Source organism: Hippoglossus hippoglossus, chromosome 16, assembly GCF_009819705.1.
Source record: "Hippoglossus hippoglossus isolate fHipHip1 chromosome 16, fHipHip1.pri, whole genome shotgun sequence".
Classification (NCBI taxonomy): Eukaryota; Metazoa; Chordata; class Actinopteri; order Pleuronectiformes; family Pleuronectidae; genus Hippoglossus; species Hippoglossus hippoglossus.
The window spans coordinates 15,735,500-15,756,914 of record NC_047166.1 but is presented as its reverse complement, the minus strand read 5'-3'; the positions used below and the strand labels follow the sequence as shown (position 1 = coordinate 15,756,914).

General features: G+C 39.9%; 2 protein-coding genes across 2 annotated transcripts in view; both read right to left on the bottom strand.

The window, feature by feature from the left end:
- cdkal1 (CDK5 regulatory subunit associated protein 1-like 1) overlaps positions 1–6,133 on the bottom strand; it is a 229,014-nt gene extending 222,881 nt beyond the window's left edge. The window contains exons 1-3 of the mRNA XM_034611257.1: positions 5,996–6,133; positions 3,579–3,742; positions 3,173–3,285 (exon numbers count right to left, since the gene is read on the bottom strand). Of these exons, the coding sequence (XP_034467148.1) occupies positions 3,173–3,285; positions 3,579–3,736 (271 nt within the window). The 5' untranslated portion in view covers positions 3,737–3,742; positions 5,996–6,133. The remainder of the gene's footprint in view (positions 1–3,172; positions 3,286–3,578; positions 3,743–5,995) is intronic.
- Positions 6,134–6,690: 557 nt separating this feature from the next.
- Positions 6,691–19,456, bottom strand: LOC117777132 (transcription factor E2F3-like). The gene is made up of 8 exons (XM_034611678.1): positions 18,868–19,456; positions 16,780–16,900; positions 15,303–15,433; positions 15,073–15,161; positions 13,287–13,445; positions 12,761–12,875; positions 11,361–11,502; positions 6,691–10,442 (listed from the first exon to the last, which is right to left on the bottom strand). The coding sequence occupies exons 1-8, from the start codon at positions 19,147–19,149 to the stop codon at positions 10,150–10,152; spliced, it is 1,332 nt and encodes a 443-aa protein (XP_034467569.1). The 5' UTR covers positions 19,150–19,456; the 3' UTR covers positions 6,691–10,149.
- Between the last annotated feature and the right edge of the window lie 1,959 nt (positions 19,457–21,415).

Genomic DNA, 21,415 nt, shown 5'->3' with positions numbered 1-21,415 from the left:
GAAGACGTGGGTCTAAAAGTTTCTACTTTTAAAACTATAAACAAGAACAGAGGAATGACCTCATCCTGATACTGCAGCGATGCATCTGTTCACCAAAAACCTCCACCCATGAGCTAAGGCTGCCACCTAGAGGCCAACGCAAGAACTGCTACTACATCTCACATCAGGTGATGTCATGGTTTGAGAAAGAGTTAGGGATGGGGGGAGTGGAGACGTGTGAAAGAGAGAAACAGGCAGGGAGGAAGCGAGGGGGGAGAGAGGGTGATGTCATGTTTTCACAGGCAGTGGAAGCTCTGTCTTTGTCCAAACTCCGGTCTGCAGAGCGACAGATGCTACGGAGGCATCACTCTGATATTCATACGATATCACCATTTTCTTTTTCTGTTAACAGGACATAACATTACTCAAAGTCCTCGTGTTCAATCTGGCCGACGACCAAACACCACATCCTTCAGGAACCCATTTCTGTCCTTGTCATTCCAGACTATTCCAGTCTCTTCACTGCCCTCCTAACAATTTCATGCCATTCTAGAAATTGCATTGCATTCATACCATTCAAAACAATCACCACCTGCTCTGAGTGTAATCTCCCCTGATTCTGGCCATGACGAGCAATTTTTCCTTCCAACAATCTCACAGTGAAAAACATACTCGCCCCGAAAGAAGGAGAGGGGATGAAGGGGTAGGGGAGAAGAATAAACGAAAAGGGATGCGGAGAAAGAAAGAGACAGAAGAAGCAAACAAGGGGAGAAGACAGATAAATATTAGACAAGGAGGAGACAGAAATGGTTTCGCTTTAGCAGTGAGACACTGACCATTAAAGCACTTTTTGAGAGGGCCGTGAGGAAGAGAAAGACAAGGATGAAGGACAAAAAGGATGAAGTGTGGGAGAGTATCAGATCAACACATCTACATAGTGAGGTAAAAATCATTTTAAAAGAAGTTGTAATTAACAAAGGACTAGAGATGTTCCAATGAAACATTTTGGTTACGGCACTGCAGCACTGAGCCGTATCAATCACAGAAGTATTTACTATTCCTGGTAAACCTACAAACTCAGGAGGTACACATCAAGCAGACAAGCACCAATGTCCCATCAAAAAATGAAACATGATCAAACCCTCTTGCAAATGAATGTACTCAAATGCAAATTAGAAGCTAAGGCAACGCGAAAGCCATCAAAACTGAGCTAGTTCAACTGTGACCCACTTTCTTGAGACTCTGCTATTCTGTTTTAGTGTCTCTCTTACAGGTATACAGACACCAAGTGGTGTTTAATGTGGAAGAATGATGGCTGTCAAAGTGACATTCATTTCGTATTGAATTGTATAATTTTATGTATTGTAAGATGGATGGTGGGAGAGGTTGTTTTATAGCTGCAGATATTCAGGTACAGAAATCTAATTATATTGAACAGCGACAGTAAATGTTTCTCAACACTTTCTGGAACCAGGATCTTTGTGTGATCATTGGATGGTTCAAGTGAAGAGAATGAGACAAAAACAAACCTTTCCAAAGATTTTAAATATCAGTATCCATAACAGCAAGTTTTAACCTGACATATTTTTCTATTACACCATTTTGAATGCGTCTTTATTTGCTGAGGGATCCGGGGACGTACTGTCGTCAGATTCTGTGACCGACACATAGAAATCCAGCAGAAAACAACATATGGCTGCTTTTCACCACACTCACTCACTTCCTGAAAGACAACTGCCACCAATCCACAAAATTATAGGCTCAAATTAGATCTGTGACAAGACGAGTAGCGGAGCAAACATCAAGCCTTAGCAGATGCTTTAACACAGGATCTGCTATCAAAAGGGAGGGTGGGAGACAACAAAGTGAGGAGAGGCAGGGAGGGAGAGAGACAGGTTGTTTCGGAACGGAGCTCGAGGGACACGAGAACAACTGTGAAAACAAAGAAAGGTGGAAAGATAAAGTGATCAAGGGTTTAAACTACAAGATAAGAGGGAAAACTGTAGGCCTCTGTTTTTGAGTGAACTGTGCCATATGTGTGTTTATGAATACATCAGCATTTTTGAAATGTGTGATTAATGTCTTTCCATGGCTGAGGAGACCCCATGCTGAGAGAAACGCCTCAAGAGTTGATACAAACTCTTCTTCAGTCTGACACCAGTCAACTCTCTGATGTATTACAGCCCAACGATGCAATATAGTACTTCAAGTGTATCTGTAACACTAATACTACTCCTACCACATACTACTACTGTTACTTCTATTGATGATAATAATCATCATCCTCACTTTCAACATCATCATAATCATGATAGACAAAAACTAAATCAAAATATCAGTTTAAAACATGTTAAATTCCTTAATAAGTAACACACTTTGACGGGTATGCCTAATTAAAAGAGCAGATCATCGGTCTTTTGATATTCAAATCAAAAACAGTGTTCAAGTCTGACAGCCTGTGTTTTACAGTGAGACCTTCAAAAATGCTCCAGCAGCATCAGAAAGAAACATCAAGATTTCTGCCAATAACATAAATAATACTCTTAGTCTAAATAACTGATGATCAGTTACTGGCAAGTATATTAGTAATGTTATCGTTTATCACACATTATGAAAGCCAAAATATAACTGGCCCGATTACACCAAATGTTGACATTGCCAGTGACTGATTTTACTTTAACAACCATTTTGGAAAATAGTAGGTGGGCTGATATTTAAGTCAAATTCCATTAAACATGTCCAATTGAAAAAATAAGTGGTCATGGATGTTAGTCAGTGTTTTCATGGAAAAATCCCAGATAAGGCTGGTTCTCAGATGAGTGCTTGAAAGACTGGGAACATCAAGCCTCATTTGCAGGGAGACAAATATTTGAGGTTTGGCAGACAAAAAAAAAAACATGATCCAAATCCTTATATAAACCGTTTCTTAGCAAATATAATTGCTTGGTTGAGTTTGTTGATGGTAGTAAACAGACTGGGAAACTCAACTCGGGGCTGAATTCAAGGTAGAGCTTACTGACAAGGCAAGAGTGCCCCCTTGTGGTTAGAAATAGTAATGACATCCATTGTACACAATAAGAAAATTAAATATTTTTTAAGTAAATAAGAATAACAGCAGTGTGACTTTTGTTGTTGTTGTTAAATGACTTCCAGTAATTGTATTTATAAACCAGTACAATTAGACAATTCTTACCGGTCATCTTGTATCCACTGGCAGCCAGCTGTCCAGCCATGTACTCTCCATCTGAGCTGTTGTGACTGCAGCCCCATGTTTTCATCCAGATCTTCTGTGTCCCAGGGATCAAACTAAAAATTAAATATGTGCTTTGTCATATGAAGTGTGGAAATGATAAAAGCAATTAAAATTAACATACAGAAAGGTCAAATGATTGGGATTGTCATTGTTCATCTATTGTTATTAAATACAGCAGGAGAGACGATAACGGTGCCTTCACATCAAACTTAATGCTAAGCTCATCAGAAGCCATCTACCAAATTCTGGTGCCGACCAAACAACCAGACCAACACCGCTCGGGTCTGGGTCTGCTCCTTAACAGTCGCTGGTGTGGTTCTTTGGTATGTGACAGCAGTAGACTGACCTGTCAGCTTGGAGCTCCTCATTGATCGGAAGCTCTTTTCTCTTCCTGGACCTTGGCATGATGCTCTTTCTTGCAGTCAGTCTCTCTTGAGGAGTGGGGTCACTAGAAGACACCATGTCTTCGATGTCTTCAATCAGAGAGTCACAGGTGGACGGCATGATGCTCTGAAAGATAGACAGAACTTTACATTATTCTAGTCTCTTATATAGTTAGTCAAAATTCAAACAAAAACTGATTTTAGACACCCAAAGAAACTTCTTTCTGGTAATTATATAAAAAGTCATGTTGTAAAATGATTTACAACACCGGAGCAATAATAACTAATTACCTGTTAAAATCTCTAAAGTACGTTGATTATCATTTCTTATATATAAAAAATCTGGTCAGTAAGATAAGATAGTGTGAGTTTATTACGTTAATGAAGACAAATGTGATTCTTAAAACGCTTGCTTACCAACATTAGATTAAATGACAATAACACTGTAAGTGTAACAATTAATATATTAATCAGACTTCTTGTAAATGTAAAGTCAGACTAACACAGTAAAGGTGGAATGCAATAACTAATATTTCTATTACTGATTAGTCTGCAGATTACTGTCTCGATTTAATCAGTCATTTGGTCTCTAAAACATCAGGAAAGAGTGAATAAATTATCCATTTTTGCAATTGCCAGTACACTGTACAAAAATGATCCAAAATGCAAAGATATTTAAATAACTAAAGGACACGTGAAAGCAAAAGATTTTTCACATTTGAGGTAATCCAGTGAATTGTTTTCTATATTATATAATAAATTTAGTCAATTGTCAAATAAATACAGATTATTTTATCTAACCATTTTATCACTGCAGCTCTATATTACAGTGGAAATTATTAGATAACTGATATGTGCATTTGGTTTACTTATGTGCATTGTTATTAGAAATTGTGTTAAGTAAACAATATCTTCCTGATAAATAGACATGAATTATTTTATCTTATAATCTCTGTCTATATTTATGTATGTGGAACCTATATCATGGAATCAGCTTTACACTTGGCAGTAGTGATAATGAGCCAGGAAAGTGCGGTTTCAGATTTGTGTGATTTGGACACTCAATGCATTTAATACTATTAATGTAGGAGCCAAAGTGTATATTTAGTCTGTAACTTGTAATTTTGTATTTAGGCTGCAGATATTTGCTTTATTATAATTTCTGGATAAGGGGGCAAGCGATCTGGTTTCTCTTCTCCTATTATTTGGCAGGTTATAGACAAAGACACAAGTAGAACTCAACAAAAGCCACAAAAGTCGAGCTTGACTGAACTTTTGAATAAACAGGTGAACAGCTCTTTGTCCAGCAGCAGGTCTCTACTTGCTGCAGCTCAATATCTACAGGTCCCCTTTACAGTTTCTTAAAGAAATGTGCTACCAGCATCACCTCAGGCAAAGCAAACAGCCAGTTCCAAACAGGCAGGTTTAGAACAGGCCCTGCACTAGTGAACAACAAATAGAGAGAGATGTAGAAGGTGTGCGGATTGACCAGCAGTTCGGTGAACAACAGTTTGATTCTCAGGTTTGTGTATGAAGCGTTTGAATCTGCAGACTGACAGTGAGAGAGCAGCCGTCTCATGAGCTCTAAACCTCTGCTGGGGACACAACCAAAACAAATGGAGTTAACTAGTCATTCTAATGACAGCAAAGCACCTGTGTCTTCTAACACAAAAATAAACTTTAACTCATCTTGTAGTTCACCTGAGACTCACATATTTCTATACTGTGTGTAGGAATGTATTTAATTACTGTGCTGAACCAGCAACAAGTTGAAGTTGAAGCCATAGTTCAAACAGGTAAGTAAGTCAAACATCCCATTTACTGAAACGTCTGTATGCATTTAGTTTAACTCTTAACACTTAAGTTAGAAATGTGAAAACTAAGGCACTGAAACCTCGTCATATAATTACTGTGTTTGTCGTTTTATAGAAAATATTCGACTTTCTTGCAAGTAACTCCTAAAATAAAAGCTTCTATCACACCTGCTGCTGTAGCCATTAGCTACACGTGGAGCTAATAACATAATTACAGGTGATACGTAGGTGTGGACTGTTAATTCTGATATAAACTGAAGTTAACCAGCCTGTGATGATATTTTAACCTTCCCAGCTAATGTTGTCATTGTTTACACCCCACGTTCACCTATAAACTAGCTGAACACACACGCTACGTGATTTACGTTAGCTGCCGCTGACTGATACAAGCCAGAAACGTGTGTTCAGGTTTACTTTGACGGTTATTTGACAACCTGGAGTTTGATTTTGACGTCTAACGTGTCCGAGCTACCTGTTAGCATGGCTAGCCTCACTAGCTAGCTACTACCCACGTGCCCTTCAATTTGAGCAGAAAGACTGGTTAAGACGCTGTTAAAGTCTCTTACCTCGGTTGTAACGTGGTTCTTGGTTCAGATAAATCGGATTCCTAATGTTAGTGTGGTCTGAAAATGAAAACAATATAGTCTTTACGCCATCAAAACATTGTGACAACTCTCAAACCGCCATATTTGAGCGTAGGGACGGTGGGGAAAGAGGGACAAATTAGTCGCGTTTGAATTTCGCCCGTGTGGGAGGTTAATCCTGCATTATATAATTTGAAGGATATATGAAGCAATATATAATAATAATAATAATAATAATACCTTCCTATACAAACTTTAAGTGCTTCACAGGAGAATAAAACAAAAACTTCAATATATATACATAAATGTGATATGGATTATAAATATGGATATCCAAGTCAAATTGTGCTTTCTTTCCTCTGTATAAATTTCCTGAAAAACAAATTGCAAACTAAAGAAGAATCTTAAACAAGATTTTAATTCCTTATTTATATTCTTTATTCAAATTTTCAATTACAAACGCCCAGAGTACAAAAACAAATCCATTTCACCCTCCCCCCCCCGGCAACAAATACAACTCATATTCCTCATTTGAACAGATGTTAAAGAAACCGTTTATATAACTGAACAACACACGTCAAAAACATCAAATTAGTTTAACATTCAACTGCACACAGATACTTTCACCCATGCCTTCAGATTGCAAAAAGAAAATGTAATGCGATATTACAGCTCGGTTTTTTTTTCTCGTAATTAGTGGAAACAGGCATCAATATTATAATTTTACAGTCAATTCTTTCCCAGCAAACAGTTAACTTTTCACATAACCATTACAGAATATTCATGGATCAGTCTATTGTATTTGGTAACAGCTTAAGAATAGCCATAAGAAAAATAGCAGGAACAACAATGCTGTTTCAATCTGGACTATAGTTGACCGTTTAGCCTAACGATAACTTTCTGCAAGGTCTAATCACACATCAGAATCGCATATTAGAAATGTCATTTTAAGAGTCACCCATAACACATTTAATTAGCAGTGCATTACAATCTTTTAACATTCCATTAGAAACCAGTGGAAAGGTACAATCTCCCAATTCCCAAATTCATGTTTCCATCACATAAAAGTGGATAAAATATTATGACCAGATTCTGGTCGCTTGTAATTGATGGAGTGAATGAAATTTCATTCCTGATGTAAAGGGACTGAGAAAATAGCAAGAAATACGGTTAGTGGGCCAAACTGGGGAAACAAATTAGACTTTTCCATAAATACATATAAAATACAGATATAAATATGTCTATAGGAAAATGTTTTGTGAAACACAGCATTTCTGTGTGTTTAAGTCCGATTTCAGTCACGTATGATAGGGGCACAAACTTCACAAAGTTCTGCAGACTAGGAAACCGTGTTTTCTCCTCAAATGCATGGATACGGTTCAGGGTTACTAGTAAAGAAACTACTTCTTTTGACAGGCTTCAAAACTCTGAAAGTGAAAATGGCAGAAAAGCCCCAAAAATAGGAAAAGTTAGTCAGACTCCCTCACATCATTCTGAAAGTAAAACGGACACACGGTGTCACAGAAGCAAAGCTCCCTTCACACGTCAGCAATGGGCGACCAGGTAACCAATCCTGGTTCAGTGGTGTATAAAGACACACAGGCTACGTCTCTTAAAGGGATGATAGGCTAACTTTTAAGAAATACCTGCATTATTGAATGTGTAAATCTTATCCATTAGGTCAATGAGATGCAAAAAAAAACACTGACAAAAAAAGCTTATGGAAAACATCGAAATAAACAAAACCAAAAGAAATATTGCAACACATTTTTCCACTTAACCATTTATCGACTGTGCATCCCAGTTTTCAAATTTAAGATGTGACAGCAAGAGGCTGTTTTAAGAGCAAAGGCATTCTCATTACTACATCAGGGCATGAGTGGAATCTCGCACACCTCAAAACACAAAAGTGCGATGTAATATCCCATATCACAAAATCAAAATAATGTCGTTGCTATGACAAAAGGGGGAATTCAAACACTCCAACACACTATGGCATTTACCTCTACGCCCTATTACTATCGTCAAACATTAAGTGAGAGGTAGCCTACAGTACCTTGTGCACTGAAAAATTTAGAAAACTGTACATCAATTTACACATGGCAGGCTTACTCTTTAGCAAGCTCGATCTTTAGACGTTGACTCACACATGCTGCATACGCAAAGTACTCAAGCGCAAATCAATCAGGTCGGGGAGGAGTTAGCACTAACAGCAGCGATAGGTCCTGCGGCTAAAAGCCAAGGGTTTCACACAAGATGTTGGTTGTCTGTTATTATCGGGGATGGTGTCAAACGCAAGAAGCTATTAGACGTGAAAAGCAACAGATTCTCCTCATACTTATAGGGGGGGGGGGGGGGGGGAATAATCACATCCTTTCAGTTCTTACTTCACCAAGTCCCCAATATATTACCAAGACTTTGTTGTACTGAATTTGAATTTGTTATGGTGAAAAGAGCCCTTCAATCAAGCCTCATTTAGTGGCAGTTTCTTAGGTGACCATGATATAATTAGATATTTCTACAGTATTAAAATCTATTAAAATTCAACACTTACTAAACCTAAAAAGACTAATACTCACCTGTCCTCTTTCCTACACTGCTTTCAGTCCACACTGAGTAGGCAGCGTGCGCATCAAGTGGTTAGAAGTCAAATGTTTGTGATAAGCTCAAACCACAGTGTAATTTCACAGCACACAGTCTAACTGAGGAGGCTTTATGGGAAGTTTTTGTTATGGCAGCTTCTGCTGATGACTATGGCAGGAACGTGGGAAAAGAAGCAAGAAAGAGGGAGTTTCGGTCCTGAATTCACAAATAGGGATAAGGATGGACGACTTCAGAACGATTTTCAAGTTTGTACATCAGGTGTTTTTGTTTAATCCAAATTTACCCAGGAGGGAGGGCTTTTCTGGCCTCTGTTATGCAAGGTTAGACATCACTTTGTTCAACGTTTTCATTTGTCATTGCAGGATGGCCAATCGATCAGCAGGTGTAAGGCTGATCAGGTTAGGTAAAAAAATAAAAGACTGCATGCTCGTCTTCATTAAGAGCATTTAGGCCGCACAAACCATTGCTTTTTTTTTACAGTTTAAATTTGAAAATTTACCTGGGGCACATCAAACACAGTCCCTCATGCCACTCTAAATAGTGCTTTAATGTACATAGGCTTTAGAACTATCCTGACAAGTGTTGGACACGAGAGGTGACCAAAGCCTAACCCTGTCTAACCCAAAGGTAAATTAACAACTGTATCATGGATGATTCGCACCAGAATTGCCCCATTTTCCATTTCATATTTATTTTAACCTCTAAAATGTTCTACATTTGAACAATGAAAAATGCCTATTAAACAGCCAACAGTATGAGCAGTCAATCACAGATCCAATCATTAAGATGTCTTTAGCATCTCTTCTGCCCCAAAACACTTGACATTAACACATTTTAAACTCGCGGTTACGTCTCAGGATGGATTACCTGGAAGAATTTGGAAAACTGACAAAAGATGCATCAGTGGGAACTAACAACATTCTATCGTTGCCAAAACACAGATTTACAAGCCTGACAAATCCTCAGATGCAGCATCCTTTAACAGTAAACAGTTTTCATCTTCCCTGCTCTTGAGAGGGTTTTACCAAAGGTTCAGAGTGTTTAACCGATTGTAAATGCACCTCAGGGGCATTGATGCTAAGCCCAGTCACAGAGAATGTGTGTTAATGCCAGGTAATGTGGGGGTATTTTCAAACTCCTCTCGGTACAGTGACGTGAACCTCAGACAACAAAGCAAGGTGGAAATCCTTCCCCTCGCTGTTTATGCTTAACCAGACAGAAAAGGCTTTCAGATGTCCACCAATGCTCAGCTACACTGGAGGCCTTACATCGCCTGAGACCTGGATTAATGGATATGTCTGCACACTGATCAGTCGTTTCTTCGTGTGAAATGGTTCAAGGCTGTTCATCTCGCACACCGTAAGAGAACATGGCATTTCCTCCCACCGGGACTGAAAGGGGTGCTCATCGCTTCCTCTCCCATCTATTTAAAATTGGCTTCCTTTAACTACACAGTCAGTCACAGGCATCAAAACCCTCACTTTTCTCCACCTCACTCGCATGCGCTTCATCTGAATTACTGTTAGCTAATGCTAGCTGCACAGGAGGTCATCCAGGCAGGAGGGTATTTTATCAAAGTCATAGGCTTCGAACAAATCACTAATCCCCTGGTCGTCTCCCAAACCTAAAAGGTAGTCCTCTTGGTCCAGAAGAGGAGGCCCGAGATTCAAGAAAGGCCCCAAGGAGGCAGGGATCTGGTCTTCTGTCTGCTGGAGGAGACTGGTGTAAGGGGACGAAATGGGGGAGAGAGTCGTCACAGAGACTGCTGAGGTGGAGGAAGGCAGTGCCAGGGTGTTGCCGGGAGAATTGGCCGTGCAGCTTGGATCTGTGAGATGAAAATGGAGTCAACTGGTTATTATCTTTACCTGGCCATGAGATTGAATGTGTCATAGTGCTTGTTGCACTAGAAACCAAATTTGACTTCTGGGTGTCACACAGATTGTTTGTTTTGTTGTACTAGTGAATCAGAGTTTTTAATGAACAGCAGCATGGATACAAGCAAGTTGTTTATTTAACAGTTTGGATTAAAGAGTTAACCAGCCATCTTAGATAGCCATGGCCACATTTTATTCTAACAACAGTTTAGCTTAATATTGCACAATTAACGCTCATCTTTATTCAAGATTAGATTTTTTTTGTTCAGAACAAATGCCAAACGGCAAGACTGGCATCAGTGGATTCACTTCAACTTGTTTATGGTAAGACTTTACAAGCATGGAGGACTGTATCAACACTTTACATAAATGTTTGTACTAGGGTTAGAAAATTAATCAATTCTCCTTTATAGCCACAGTACTGGTTGTTTAGTCTGTCAGTAAATTTGATACAGATGATGACACCTAAAGGCTTTGTCAATACCCAGATTGGTAATCTAGCAACACTAGACCAAGTGGTATATTGCCAATATGTCAAGTTAGAATAATCATTAAGTAATGATCAAACGCCGTTGTACTTTAAGCTCAATGTTAACGTGACACCCATGACTTAAAATCATGCCTTAAAGGACCCTGTGCTGAGCTACACAGAAAACACTTATCAGAAAGAGTCAGAAATAAATACTGTAGGAAACGCTGCAGATATGCCACAGACAAAATCTCACCAACTCTCTTGCTTATAAATAAATAAAATTCTCTATAATGTATATATAAAACTGACCACTGACACATTGAGGCAGATGAAGTTAAGTCTAACAAACCTCAGCTTGTAAAACACAGCTACCTGCCTATGTTGATCTGAAACAAACCTTGAAGGACTTTGAGAAAAGGAGAGTTCCCGTTGATGTCTGTGTTTCCATTTTTTACAGGACTCCTGGGGTCGTTCTCCTCATCTGGACACAGCAGGACTTCGATAGGACCTTTGGTGCTGGTCAGATGGACGGACAAACTCTGGAGGGGAAAGAATATATATATATAGATCTTTGAGTTCAAGTTAGACAACTGACAGAAGTGCACTTGATATGATGGAAAGACAGATGCTGGAAGGGTTAGAAAATGGAGTCTGGTTTCCACATGGTCCTCAAAGGTATGTACATAGTAACTGATACACAAAACTGTGCAAACTGCGACAGCATTTTTGTTATAGACCATGCAACAGCTTTAGATACTGAGATGTCATTCTCGAATGTCTTGTAAAACCACTCTGTAAGGGGGAACTTAACTTCCTCAAACTTGCGCTGTGTCCATTTTGAGTTAGTTTTGAAAATTTAGATACCACTTTGCAGTCAAAAGTTAAAGAAATATAACTTTTTACTATCTGTCACAGAGTCCAAATTTGATGCCAGTGTAGCCGTTTTCAGAAATGTCCTGTGGTGGAACTCTGTAAAATTGGGTCTGGACTTTCTGGCAGTTTTCCTTTCACACATACACAACATATCGGGGGGGTTTTCTGACGCATTCACAACAAATTCTCCGCAGGATTCAGGCGAGTGGTGGTGCAGCTGACAGAGGCAGGATGTATAGATTAATTCCTTTTCTGATTTTGTTTACTGCACATTGACACCAGCTCTTATCAGCACAAACTCTCTTGACATCTTCGTTGGTGTCTCCTACGTGAGTGACATCACTTTTTCACTCACAGATATTTGTTGCTTTGTGTGTCTGTCGCGTTCCCCCACTCGCTCGCTGTGAATCCAGCGGGGGATCTACTGCAATGTTCTCACATTGACTTCTGCAGACTTTCTGCTGAAATTATACTAGCGAGCCAGGCGGAGAAAGTCTACAGAAACTGCGGAGGCTCTCACTCTGGCATTTGTGTTCGCACATACACCTCTGCAGAGGATCGCCGGAGTTCAGAGAATGTCTGAAAGCAGCTTATGTGCTTGAGTTCAGTAAAAGACACATCTTTCTTCTTAGTATAAAGCCTGGAAGCATGGGGATCCATGCACCTCACTTTGTTAAGAATCTGGAGGCAGATTTATTTTTTCAGACATGCATGTCCCACACACATTACAACACCTGGTGGAAGGTTAAAACTCATACTAATGTTCTCTGAGTAAGACGGGTCAGACAAACAAACTGTTTCTTTCAATGAAATACAAGTCATGGGTCAGATGAGAAGTGAACAGGTACAAGGAATTTCATCGAAATAAAAAGGACAAACTGCCTTTGTTTGGAATGTTTTTGTGCATTGTTCGTGTATACACACCTCATCAGGGTCAGGTACTTCTAGTTTGGTGTCTGTTGGCGCTTTCACAACAATAACAGTCTGATCTTTGAGGTTTCCCAGCTGCTTCATGTCTTGGTATGTTACATAGGCATATGTGAAGAAGACTGGGTTAAAGAAGTAACACCACAACGTGAGTACATGTTGATACTAACACTGAACCAATGTGTGTACACATGCCCCAATATGTTCATTACGAGACGGCAACTATCCAAACTGGTTCTGAACATGCTGGTGTAAGTTGGATGAATCACTTTACTGTAAAAAAAATAAGTTTCTTTATGTGGCAATCAATCTAATATTATTTGCATAGCCCATATTTAGATTTCCCAATTTGCTCAAAGGGCAAGTGACGAGCCGAAAAATATTTCATATGCTCTCTAAAGATGGTGTTTACCTACAGAATCATGAGCTCTTAGCTACAGGCCATTTAAAAACTGAGGTAACTGAAGTAACTAAAGTCATTTTTAACTTTCTGATGACATGTAAACTAAAGACAAAAGGATATTTCTGGTTGCTCTGCAAGTCGCTCATGTGTCTCATATCCAGGCTGCATCTCTGGATGAGTTGTTCGAGCCTCTGTTCTTCTTCTCCCAGCGCAGAAACCTCCGCTGTCAGCCTCTGTCTCTGGCTCAACGCTCCCTCGACTTCTAACAGACTGCAGCCCCTACAGGTGAGAGAAGATTGAAACACAGCAAATTAAAACACATTTAGAACTTTTTTTACTTATGGGTCTTGAAAACAGTATTGTCAACAGGGAAATATTTTCCTTAGTTTATCTTCTCGCAGGACACAACTAACAATGAAGAAAGTCAAAGTAACAAATCTGTTGTGGGTCATAAAATAAGAGCAATTCAAAATATATTTAACTGTTAAATGCTTTCTCATTACACAGTCATTCAAGTCAAATATTCAACTATGGACATCTGCAGGTTAAGTGACTAATACAGTGAATTAATCAATGAACCAATGAAGGGAAAATCAACACTAGGCCTTAAGTAAAAGAAACTAGAGATACAATATACTAAAAGCATTCAGGGTTCACCTACTACACTTAATACTTTCAAGGATGCTTTATGGCCTATTCCTAGTCATCGTGTGCTCTTCGTGATAAATGGACAGATGAAGATATAATTAACTTTGCTCTACTTGAGCAGATTGTGGCACAGTGTCCTTATGATGTGGCAACAGCTTGCACGCAGCCACCTGCCCGCCTGTTCACTGAAGCCCAAGGAACACACCGAAGCGGTTTACTGGCCAAAACCATTCAGAACACATCAACCCAAGAAAAACTTTCCTGAGACTTTAAAAAACTTTAAAACTGCAAAGCTGGCACAATCTGCTCAGTTACATTTTGTGACAGAAATACTGTGAAAAGCATTTTGATCAAACTCTCTGCATTGGACTGCTGTAATGTTTGAGGATACAGCTTTTAGATATACAAGTGAGAGACCAAGCTTTCATCAACACCCGGGGCCACACAGGGTGCATGTGCAGTGCATGAGGGCTGTGTCGCTGATCTGCTGCATGTAGCAGGCGTCTCTTTGAAACTCTTGCAGTTTCTGGTACGACTACAGGATTTCCTCAAATAAAAGTAGGTCCATGTACTGAACCAAATACCAGGACTCTATAGTATGAAGTCCTGCATCTACCGGTCCTGCAAACATCTCACATTAAAAGGCAAGTGAATGGATTCAGTCAACAGAAATGCTTGATTGCGTTTATTTTGAAACGGGTTGAAAACGTTTGAATTTTCACCGTCTATTTTGCTTTGAACTGCAGGATGTGAGAAAGTAAGCGAGACCCTGAATCGCTAGAGGGGCAGTGTGGCTCACGCAGGGGAGTGTGGCTTCTCTAACCTGGTAACATGGGCGCCAAAATGAAAAGCAAGACTTTCCGCGACGAACATGTGCCGCTCACACATCCAGTAGCCTGGCCGTAAATTACATTTTTAGATCTAATTTCACTAGATTGAAACTAGAAATTGTGTTCAGTAGATCTATTTTATAGGGTGTTGTGATACTTTTCTGATATTAGTGCACCATGCAACAGAGCTGAGCCTGGTGACAGTCGGCCTGGTCATGATTATGATGGCAGGAAAGGAAGGAGACACAGTATGAATAACAAGAAAGGAGCAGAGGTGGAGGAAGAAAACACAGAGGAACCAGGGGAATTGTCACATCATGTACTCACATTTCTTCCCAATTTTTGTGGGTATGAAAAAACGTTGTCCGAAAAAGATGATAATCAACTATGTACTGAACACGACCAAGTGAGAGAAAATGACCACTTACATCCACTGAATGTTGTTCTTTGATTTCTTCTTGATGAGGTGAATGCCCTCGAGTACATTGGTGATATCATACAGCCGCCTCTTCTGAACCTGAAAGTAGAAACGAAGTACAGTTTTTTTATTTAATTGTGTAAATAAACAACCACTAAATTAAGAACCAAACCTTATCCCTGATAGTACCCATTTTCTTTTCCAATGCACGGAGAGGAAACATTAAGAGATTCAAAATACCTGTAAGGTTTCAGCAGCGAGGTTGAGGTCCAAGACGCCATCAGAAGACTGAGCAAGGAGGTCCACAAACTTCTTCGTTAAAAGGCCCAGGGAGGTGTCGTACCGCGTCTTCTCTGGTGGAGATTTGGGTGCTGTGATGAGGAAGCAGGCAAAGGGAAACAGAGAGGACGGACAATGTTTAACATCATTGTACTTGATATTTAACTTTTAGCAGACAAATTCAAACTCAAAGATCCCATGAAGTCAGGAGAAATGTGAATGAGTCACATCACAGGATTCTCATAATCTCTGAGACATCAAAAATAAAAACAGTATAAACAAATCCAACTTTGCAGATTCAACTCTTAGGAATTACGTTTAACAACGTGGCAGTTTTTGTCCCTGATCACAACGAAATATTTAATATCTAAAACACATCATAATGTTCGGAAAACAAAATGGGGTCATTTTGTGTTTTTATTTTTCCCCGTCAGGAAATGGTGGAGGCAAATGACTCAATCAGTCGCAATCAGCTGAGGATGTGTGACTTGCATGAAAAGGGGAACAAAGGCTGCATGACAGGTCAAGCAACGGACTGAAGTTCACTTGAGATATTGATAATCACCGGCTGGAAACATTTTAAGTAAAGTATAACATTTGGATCCTTACCAGCTGTTTGTGTATTTTGTTATCGGTAGCTATGAGCTGATTTCACCAGTTCCTCTCATTCAACAGTTACAGTACTTTAGAGGAGCACAGGGGTCGCAGCAGCCCCCTGACCTCAATCTCCTCAACATCCTGTGGCTGGAGTCAGTGATATCTAACATTACTGCAATATAGTGGGTGACCACGCAACATGAACACAGCAACTCGGGTGCAAAGTTTCTTTTTTCCAATAATATCCAACTTCACTAAACTGTGCAGGAGGCAGAGGCCCTGAAAAGATTTATTTCATGTCTGTTTTTCCCCATTGAGGGTTCATGAGGGCTTTATGTTGTGGCCAAACTTTGTTTACACAGAGAGACTAAATCAACAATTTTTTAATGTGTGTGTTCATTTCAGCTCCAATGACCTTTCTGGAACAAACCAATTTTACATTTAAATTGTTGTATTTGGTGCTGTGACATAATTTAGACACCACAGAGACTTTACTATTTACGTGCGACTCAAATGTGATACAATTTGTTCTAAGACTAAAACTATACCAGGAAACTATGAACCACAAGAAAAAGTGCTGATGCTGCAAAAACTGAGAATAAACTGGTTCTTTGAATCTTGTTGATGAGGTCAACACTCATGTTCAGCTGAGTGTAAATCTGTTAAATTTTTTTTTAAACTGTGCAAAGCAGCCGCAACGAGCCTGTTACTGTGTATAAAGACTGGTGTGGTCCACTTCTCCCACAGGACGACCCTGAATCACTGTGCTGTGAATATTGGCTTAAACGTATTAACTGGATGTCAGTGAGTTATTATATTTCATATTATTATAGCTTCTTACTTCTGGGTGTCTTTAACCTTCCTCCATTGGTCGCTGCTGCCGCTCCTCTGCCTCTGGGAGTTCTTGTTGTTTCTGACTGGTACTGGTGATCTGAATCATCGAGCGCCAACCGCCTTTTTGCCTAGAAAGTCAAAAAAGATGTGGTTAAAAGCAGGTATTGGTGTTCTTGCCTTCATCTGATGGATCCTCACAGGTAACAATGGTGCACTCTAGCTTTGACTCTATCTTCAATGTTTATAATGGATAGAACATAAATCAATGCAAGTATAATAGAGACGGCATGTTTGCAGTCTTTTCCATTTAATTTCCTATAACCAGTGGGAACCATGAGAACAAGATCAAATCTGTCAGGACATTAGAAGTTTTTCATCAAAATCCGACTGTATCTTGGTGACATCGTGTCCCACACACGTCTGATACGTCATGAAACCCGAAAGATTTCTTCTTTTCCGCGTTGAGGGACGAAGGTGGTGATAGCGCTCACAATGGAAGCTGAAAAGCCACGTGTGAGCTTATTGTTCATCTGATGTCTGCATTCATCTCAAAGTCAAAGTTATGGGTCACCAGTGTTTAACAAGTTCTAGAAAATGATTACAAATTCACTTCAGCCAAGTTCCTAGCTTACCATGACTAAACCAAATATGTCCATTGTCTCAGATTCAGTAGTACACTTAAAAACATGAATCCAACAAGTATAGGCCTGTTTAAGCAACATGGTCCACATCCTTGATCCTCTATGTTGCAATTAATGGACGACGAACATTGTTGAACCAACAATTTACTGTTTATTTAGTGAAAAACTGAATAAGTTTCCTACGGCCAGTATACATTGGCCTTCTGGTCATCATCACTGCTACTTGGTGGGGTCTTGGTGATTAATTATAATCATCAACCATTAAGATGCATGTGTTGACAAGAATCCACCCTGTTTGAGTGTCTTTGAGCAACACCCCAGTTTCAGAGTACTGCTTTACTGCATTTCCCTCTAAACCCCAGGTAGATGAGAAGTCAGTTGACCTGCAGTATGGTATATTGTTTTACTCGTGGTTAAACCTTGATGTGGACCTGATATAAAGGAAATAATATGCCCTCTGTTGACAGCCAAAATGTCAGCCATTTTATATCAGCAAGCAGCTCCCCTCACCCCCTGCCTGCTCATGGCTCCAGCCTGAGACACACGTTCTGCTTTGCTTCATTAGAGATGAAACAAACAAAACAAAACCAACCAACACCCAACAGTTCTGATCAAACTATTCCTGTGTGGTTTGTGCATGTTCAGATTACAGGAAACGTGCAGCAGCACCAAAAAGCAACAAAGTCAAGTTTCACTTTACTTTTTGCATGAAAGGCACCACAGCGTTGGCACTTTATTCACAGAAGAGAAGGGACACGAGACATCCGTGATAAAAATTAAGGTCAAGGGCGACAACGAGTGTTAATGTTGTCCTCTGATAATCTACACAGCGACTAGCATGGGGAGCTAACACATTTCTCCCAAGCTTCATCCAAGTTTGGCTCGCATCTTCAGGGGACGACTGGGAGGAATATCTGCCCAGTCGCTTCCAAGCTGGGGTCAATGTTTAGCTGGGGAACTTTAGCCCCTCGTGTGTTGTTAGGAAGCGAGAAAAATGAGCTAACTGGGAGCTGAGCTGCCCAACAAATCCCCCCCAACCCCCCAAAACGAAAGCAGCCACTAGGCCACCGCTAACGTTACTCATCTCTTACCAATGTTTCCATCTGCCTGCCGGGGTTAAGCGCACTCAAACAAGCACCATGAAGTTAGCTTAGCACGCTATTACATGACAGCTCCGCGTCCTCACAAACGCGAAACTAACCCAAACTCGCCCGTTCGCCTCCATGCAGCCGACGAACCACTCCACCAGCCCAGCCTGGTAACTCAGCTAGCGGTGGTTAGTTAGCCGCCTCGCTGGGGCTGAGTCGTGGGAATGCCCTGGCTAAGTAGCTAGTAGCGTTAGCTGCCCGAAGACAACAAGCTCGGCTAAGCTAGCCGGCTAACCTTCAGCCGTGTTTCGTGGCTAGTAGTAGCAAGCTAATGTTTTCAAACGAGCTGTGTTTAGAGATTATTACCGGCGGTCTCCCCAGAGCCGGTCGTTGTCCCCCTCCGTTTGCTGCAGCCTGTTGTGGAGTTGTGTAAATGTTGTTTATCTGCGGCTCGGATAAACACACATTTGATGTCTGTGTAACGTTGCAAGGCGGTGAGGTGGTGATTATTTGGATGTACGTCGCGTTGGATTGTCCCGGGTTTAAACGATCCGAGAGCGTGGTTAAAATGATATTATTGTCCAGAGCAGAGCCCCCGACCCCCGCTAAAATCACTTTGTCCGGAGCCGAGGAGAGCCCTCTTCTCATCTTGCGTACTCGGGGTAACCCCTTTCTCGTCTCCGTACTTTCGAGCCCGTGTGGCCGCTAATCCGCCGCAATAGTTTCAAAAATAATCAGACCGAAGTGAAGCTGGAAGTCTGATCCATCGACTTCTGTCAAGTATTTTTCTTTAAGAACGTGCATTTAGGCAGATGCAACGGATTAAAAAGTAGCGCAACTCTCGTTTCTCCCGTCCAGAAATGGCTTCAGGAAACGGCCTGATGAATGAAGGGATACGGTTTACGCGCTCAAGAGCCCTCCCGCGAAACTCAGATTTCCCGGGAAATTTTCAAACAGAATTAGCATGCCACGCGCTATTGGCGGGTCCGAAACGAGTCTCCGCCCACTTCACGGCCGCGCCGACCAATGGCGGCTCAGGATCTAGTGCGCCACGTGTTCATTGGCAGTTGTAAACAGGCGTCGTCACCAGTCACGCCTCGCATGTTCCCTGGCAGGGCTCTAGGTGGCGCAATTGACCAACAGACAGTGAAGTGGTAAATTAAACAACCTACAACTAAACAGAAAACACGATGTACTTACAAATATAATCTACTTTACATCAGCTCAGTATTATTTGAAGTATCTGTACTTTTCTTCTGATGCAGTTAAGTAATGCTACAACATTTGTGTCTATTCTAAAGTTTACAAGAGAAGCAGCTTCGGGTATTTTAGCAACTCACGTGACATTAAACCTAATTTTCCAAATTTATTTTGTGGGATGTTACATTTGTGAATGACAACATCATGATAAATACTGGATCATTAAAAACTATTCTACTGGTCAGTGTTTTATGTGGTAACAAAATGAGACAAAACTAAATACAAAGTAAAAGATGAATTAAAGTACAAAATAAACTACTCTACTCCCCCCCTAAAAAAGGCTCCCTTAGATTGTTCATAGTGTGCCACAGTGGCAGTGTCATGTTTGTTTTTAGGGCATCGTGTTTTCTACACAGATCTCTGGGAGTCTATAATCCCTTTATTATTTCATATGCATTATACTTTTTTACAATGTTGGACTCAAAGCAAAATTTAGGATGAAGCTGACAACAAGTAGAAATATTACACATATTTTATAGATAGCCCAAATATATTAGGCCCAAAGTAACTTTGTCAAACTGCAAAGCAAAGTCACAGAAGGTCACGCAACACAGAAGCATCAGCATTTCTATAAGAAATCACACATCTCCTCATATTGCTGTGGTAAGTTTTAATGAGTTGGCCACACTACTGGAGTAAAAAGTGTGCATGATACTAAATACAAATGTTCATATTGTTGGACTCAAAGCAAAACTTATATGTCCACCCTGAGCAGGAGTTTGACAATAATAAACGTATCTAGAAGGACAGCATACCCAATTAAATTTTACATAGCAGGGGTACAGGCCTGCAGGGACTTTGTTAAACTATAGAGCAAAGTCCCAGAATTTCATTTAAAAAAAAGGTCACTGACTAAAAGCTGAACATCTGTCAAAAATCCTATTGTTGCTATATATGTCATCATCTTTTCATATCTCCTCATATTTTGAAACTGTTCTCAGTTTGCAAACTGGTGTCCAATTCTGTAGAAACCCATCTGTGGCAAATGGTGTTTATAAGTTTAACTATAAGGTAGTGTGGATGTGATGTATAATGCACATTAGATTTTTAAAGGTTATATAAAATAGGTCATTTTAATTTATTTCAGGTTACCTTGAAATACAACAGATTAATTAGCTTTTATAGCTAACCTTGGCTCATTTACACTATTTTGTCTGTTGAGCACTGTCCCTCATCAAAATAATAAACAAATGAAATGTGAGTACTATATTAAAGTGCAATTCTGATGTTATTGTGTTCATCCATTTTCATAATACAATTATTCCATTGCGTTGCAAAGGGAAATGTTTTACTTTTAACTCCATTATATTTATTTGACAGCAGTACTTGTTAGATTTTTTACACACAAATGTAACACGCTTGATGAACACGTCTTAAAAATGTTATGTATTTTCTAGAGTAACCGCACAACATTATATGAAGTAGTTTAAATAATCTCCACAGTAATGTGTAATCACTTAATGTGTAATCACTTACACATTACTGCATCTTTTCGAACCACATCAACAACACAACATATGTGTGCAATAGTGTTATTGATTAATGATTCAACTTTTGCCTTTCATACTTTCATTTCCTTTCGATGATAACATTTATGGACTTTTACTTAAGTAAGGTTTAACACAGAGGATGTTATGTTTTCTTAATCTGTTTA

Excerpts from the sequence above, each read along its gene's own strand:
- LOC117777132 (XM_034611678.1), bottom strand. The coding sequence starts at position 19,149 with ATGAGAAGAGGGCTCTCCTCGGCTCCGGACAAAGTGATTTTAGCGGGG. Across the intron at positions 13,446-15,072 it reads AAGAACAACATTCAGTGGAT|GGGCTGCAGTCTGTTAGAAG; the intron begins GTAAGTGGTCAT and ends TCTCACCTGTAG. Across the intron at positions 10,443-11,360 it reads TTTTCTCAAAGTCCTTCAAG|ATCCAAGCTGCACGGCCAAT; the intron begins GTTTGTTTCAGA and ends TTCATCTCACAG.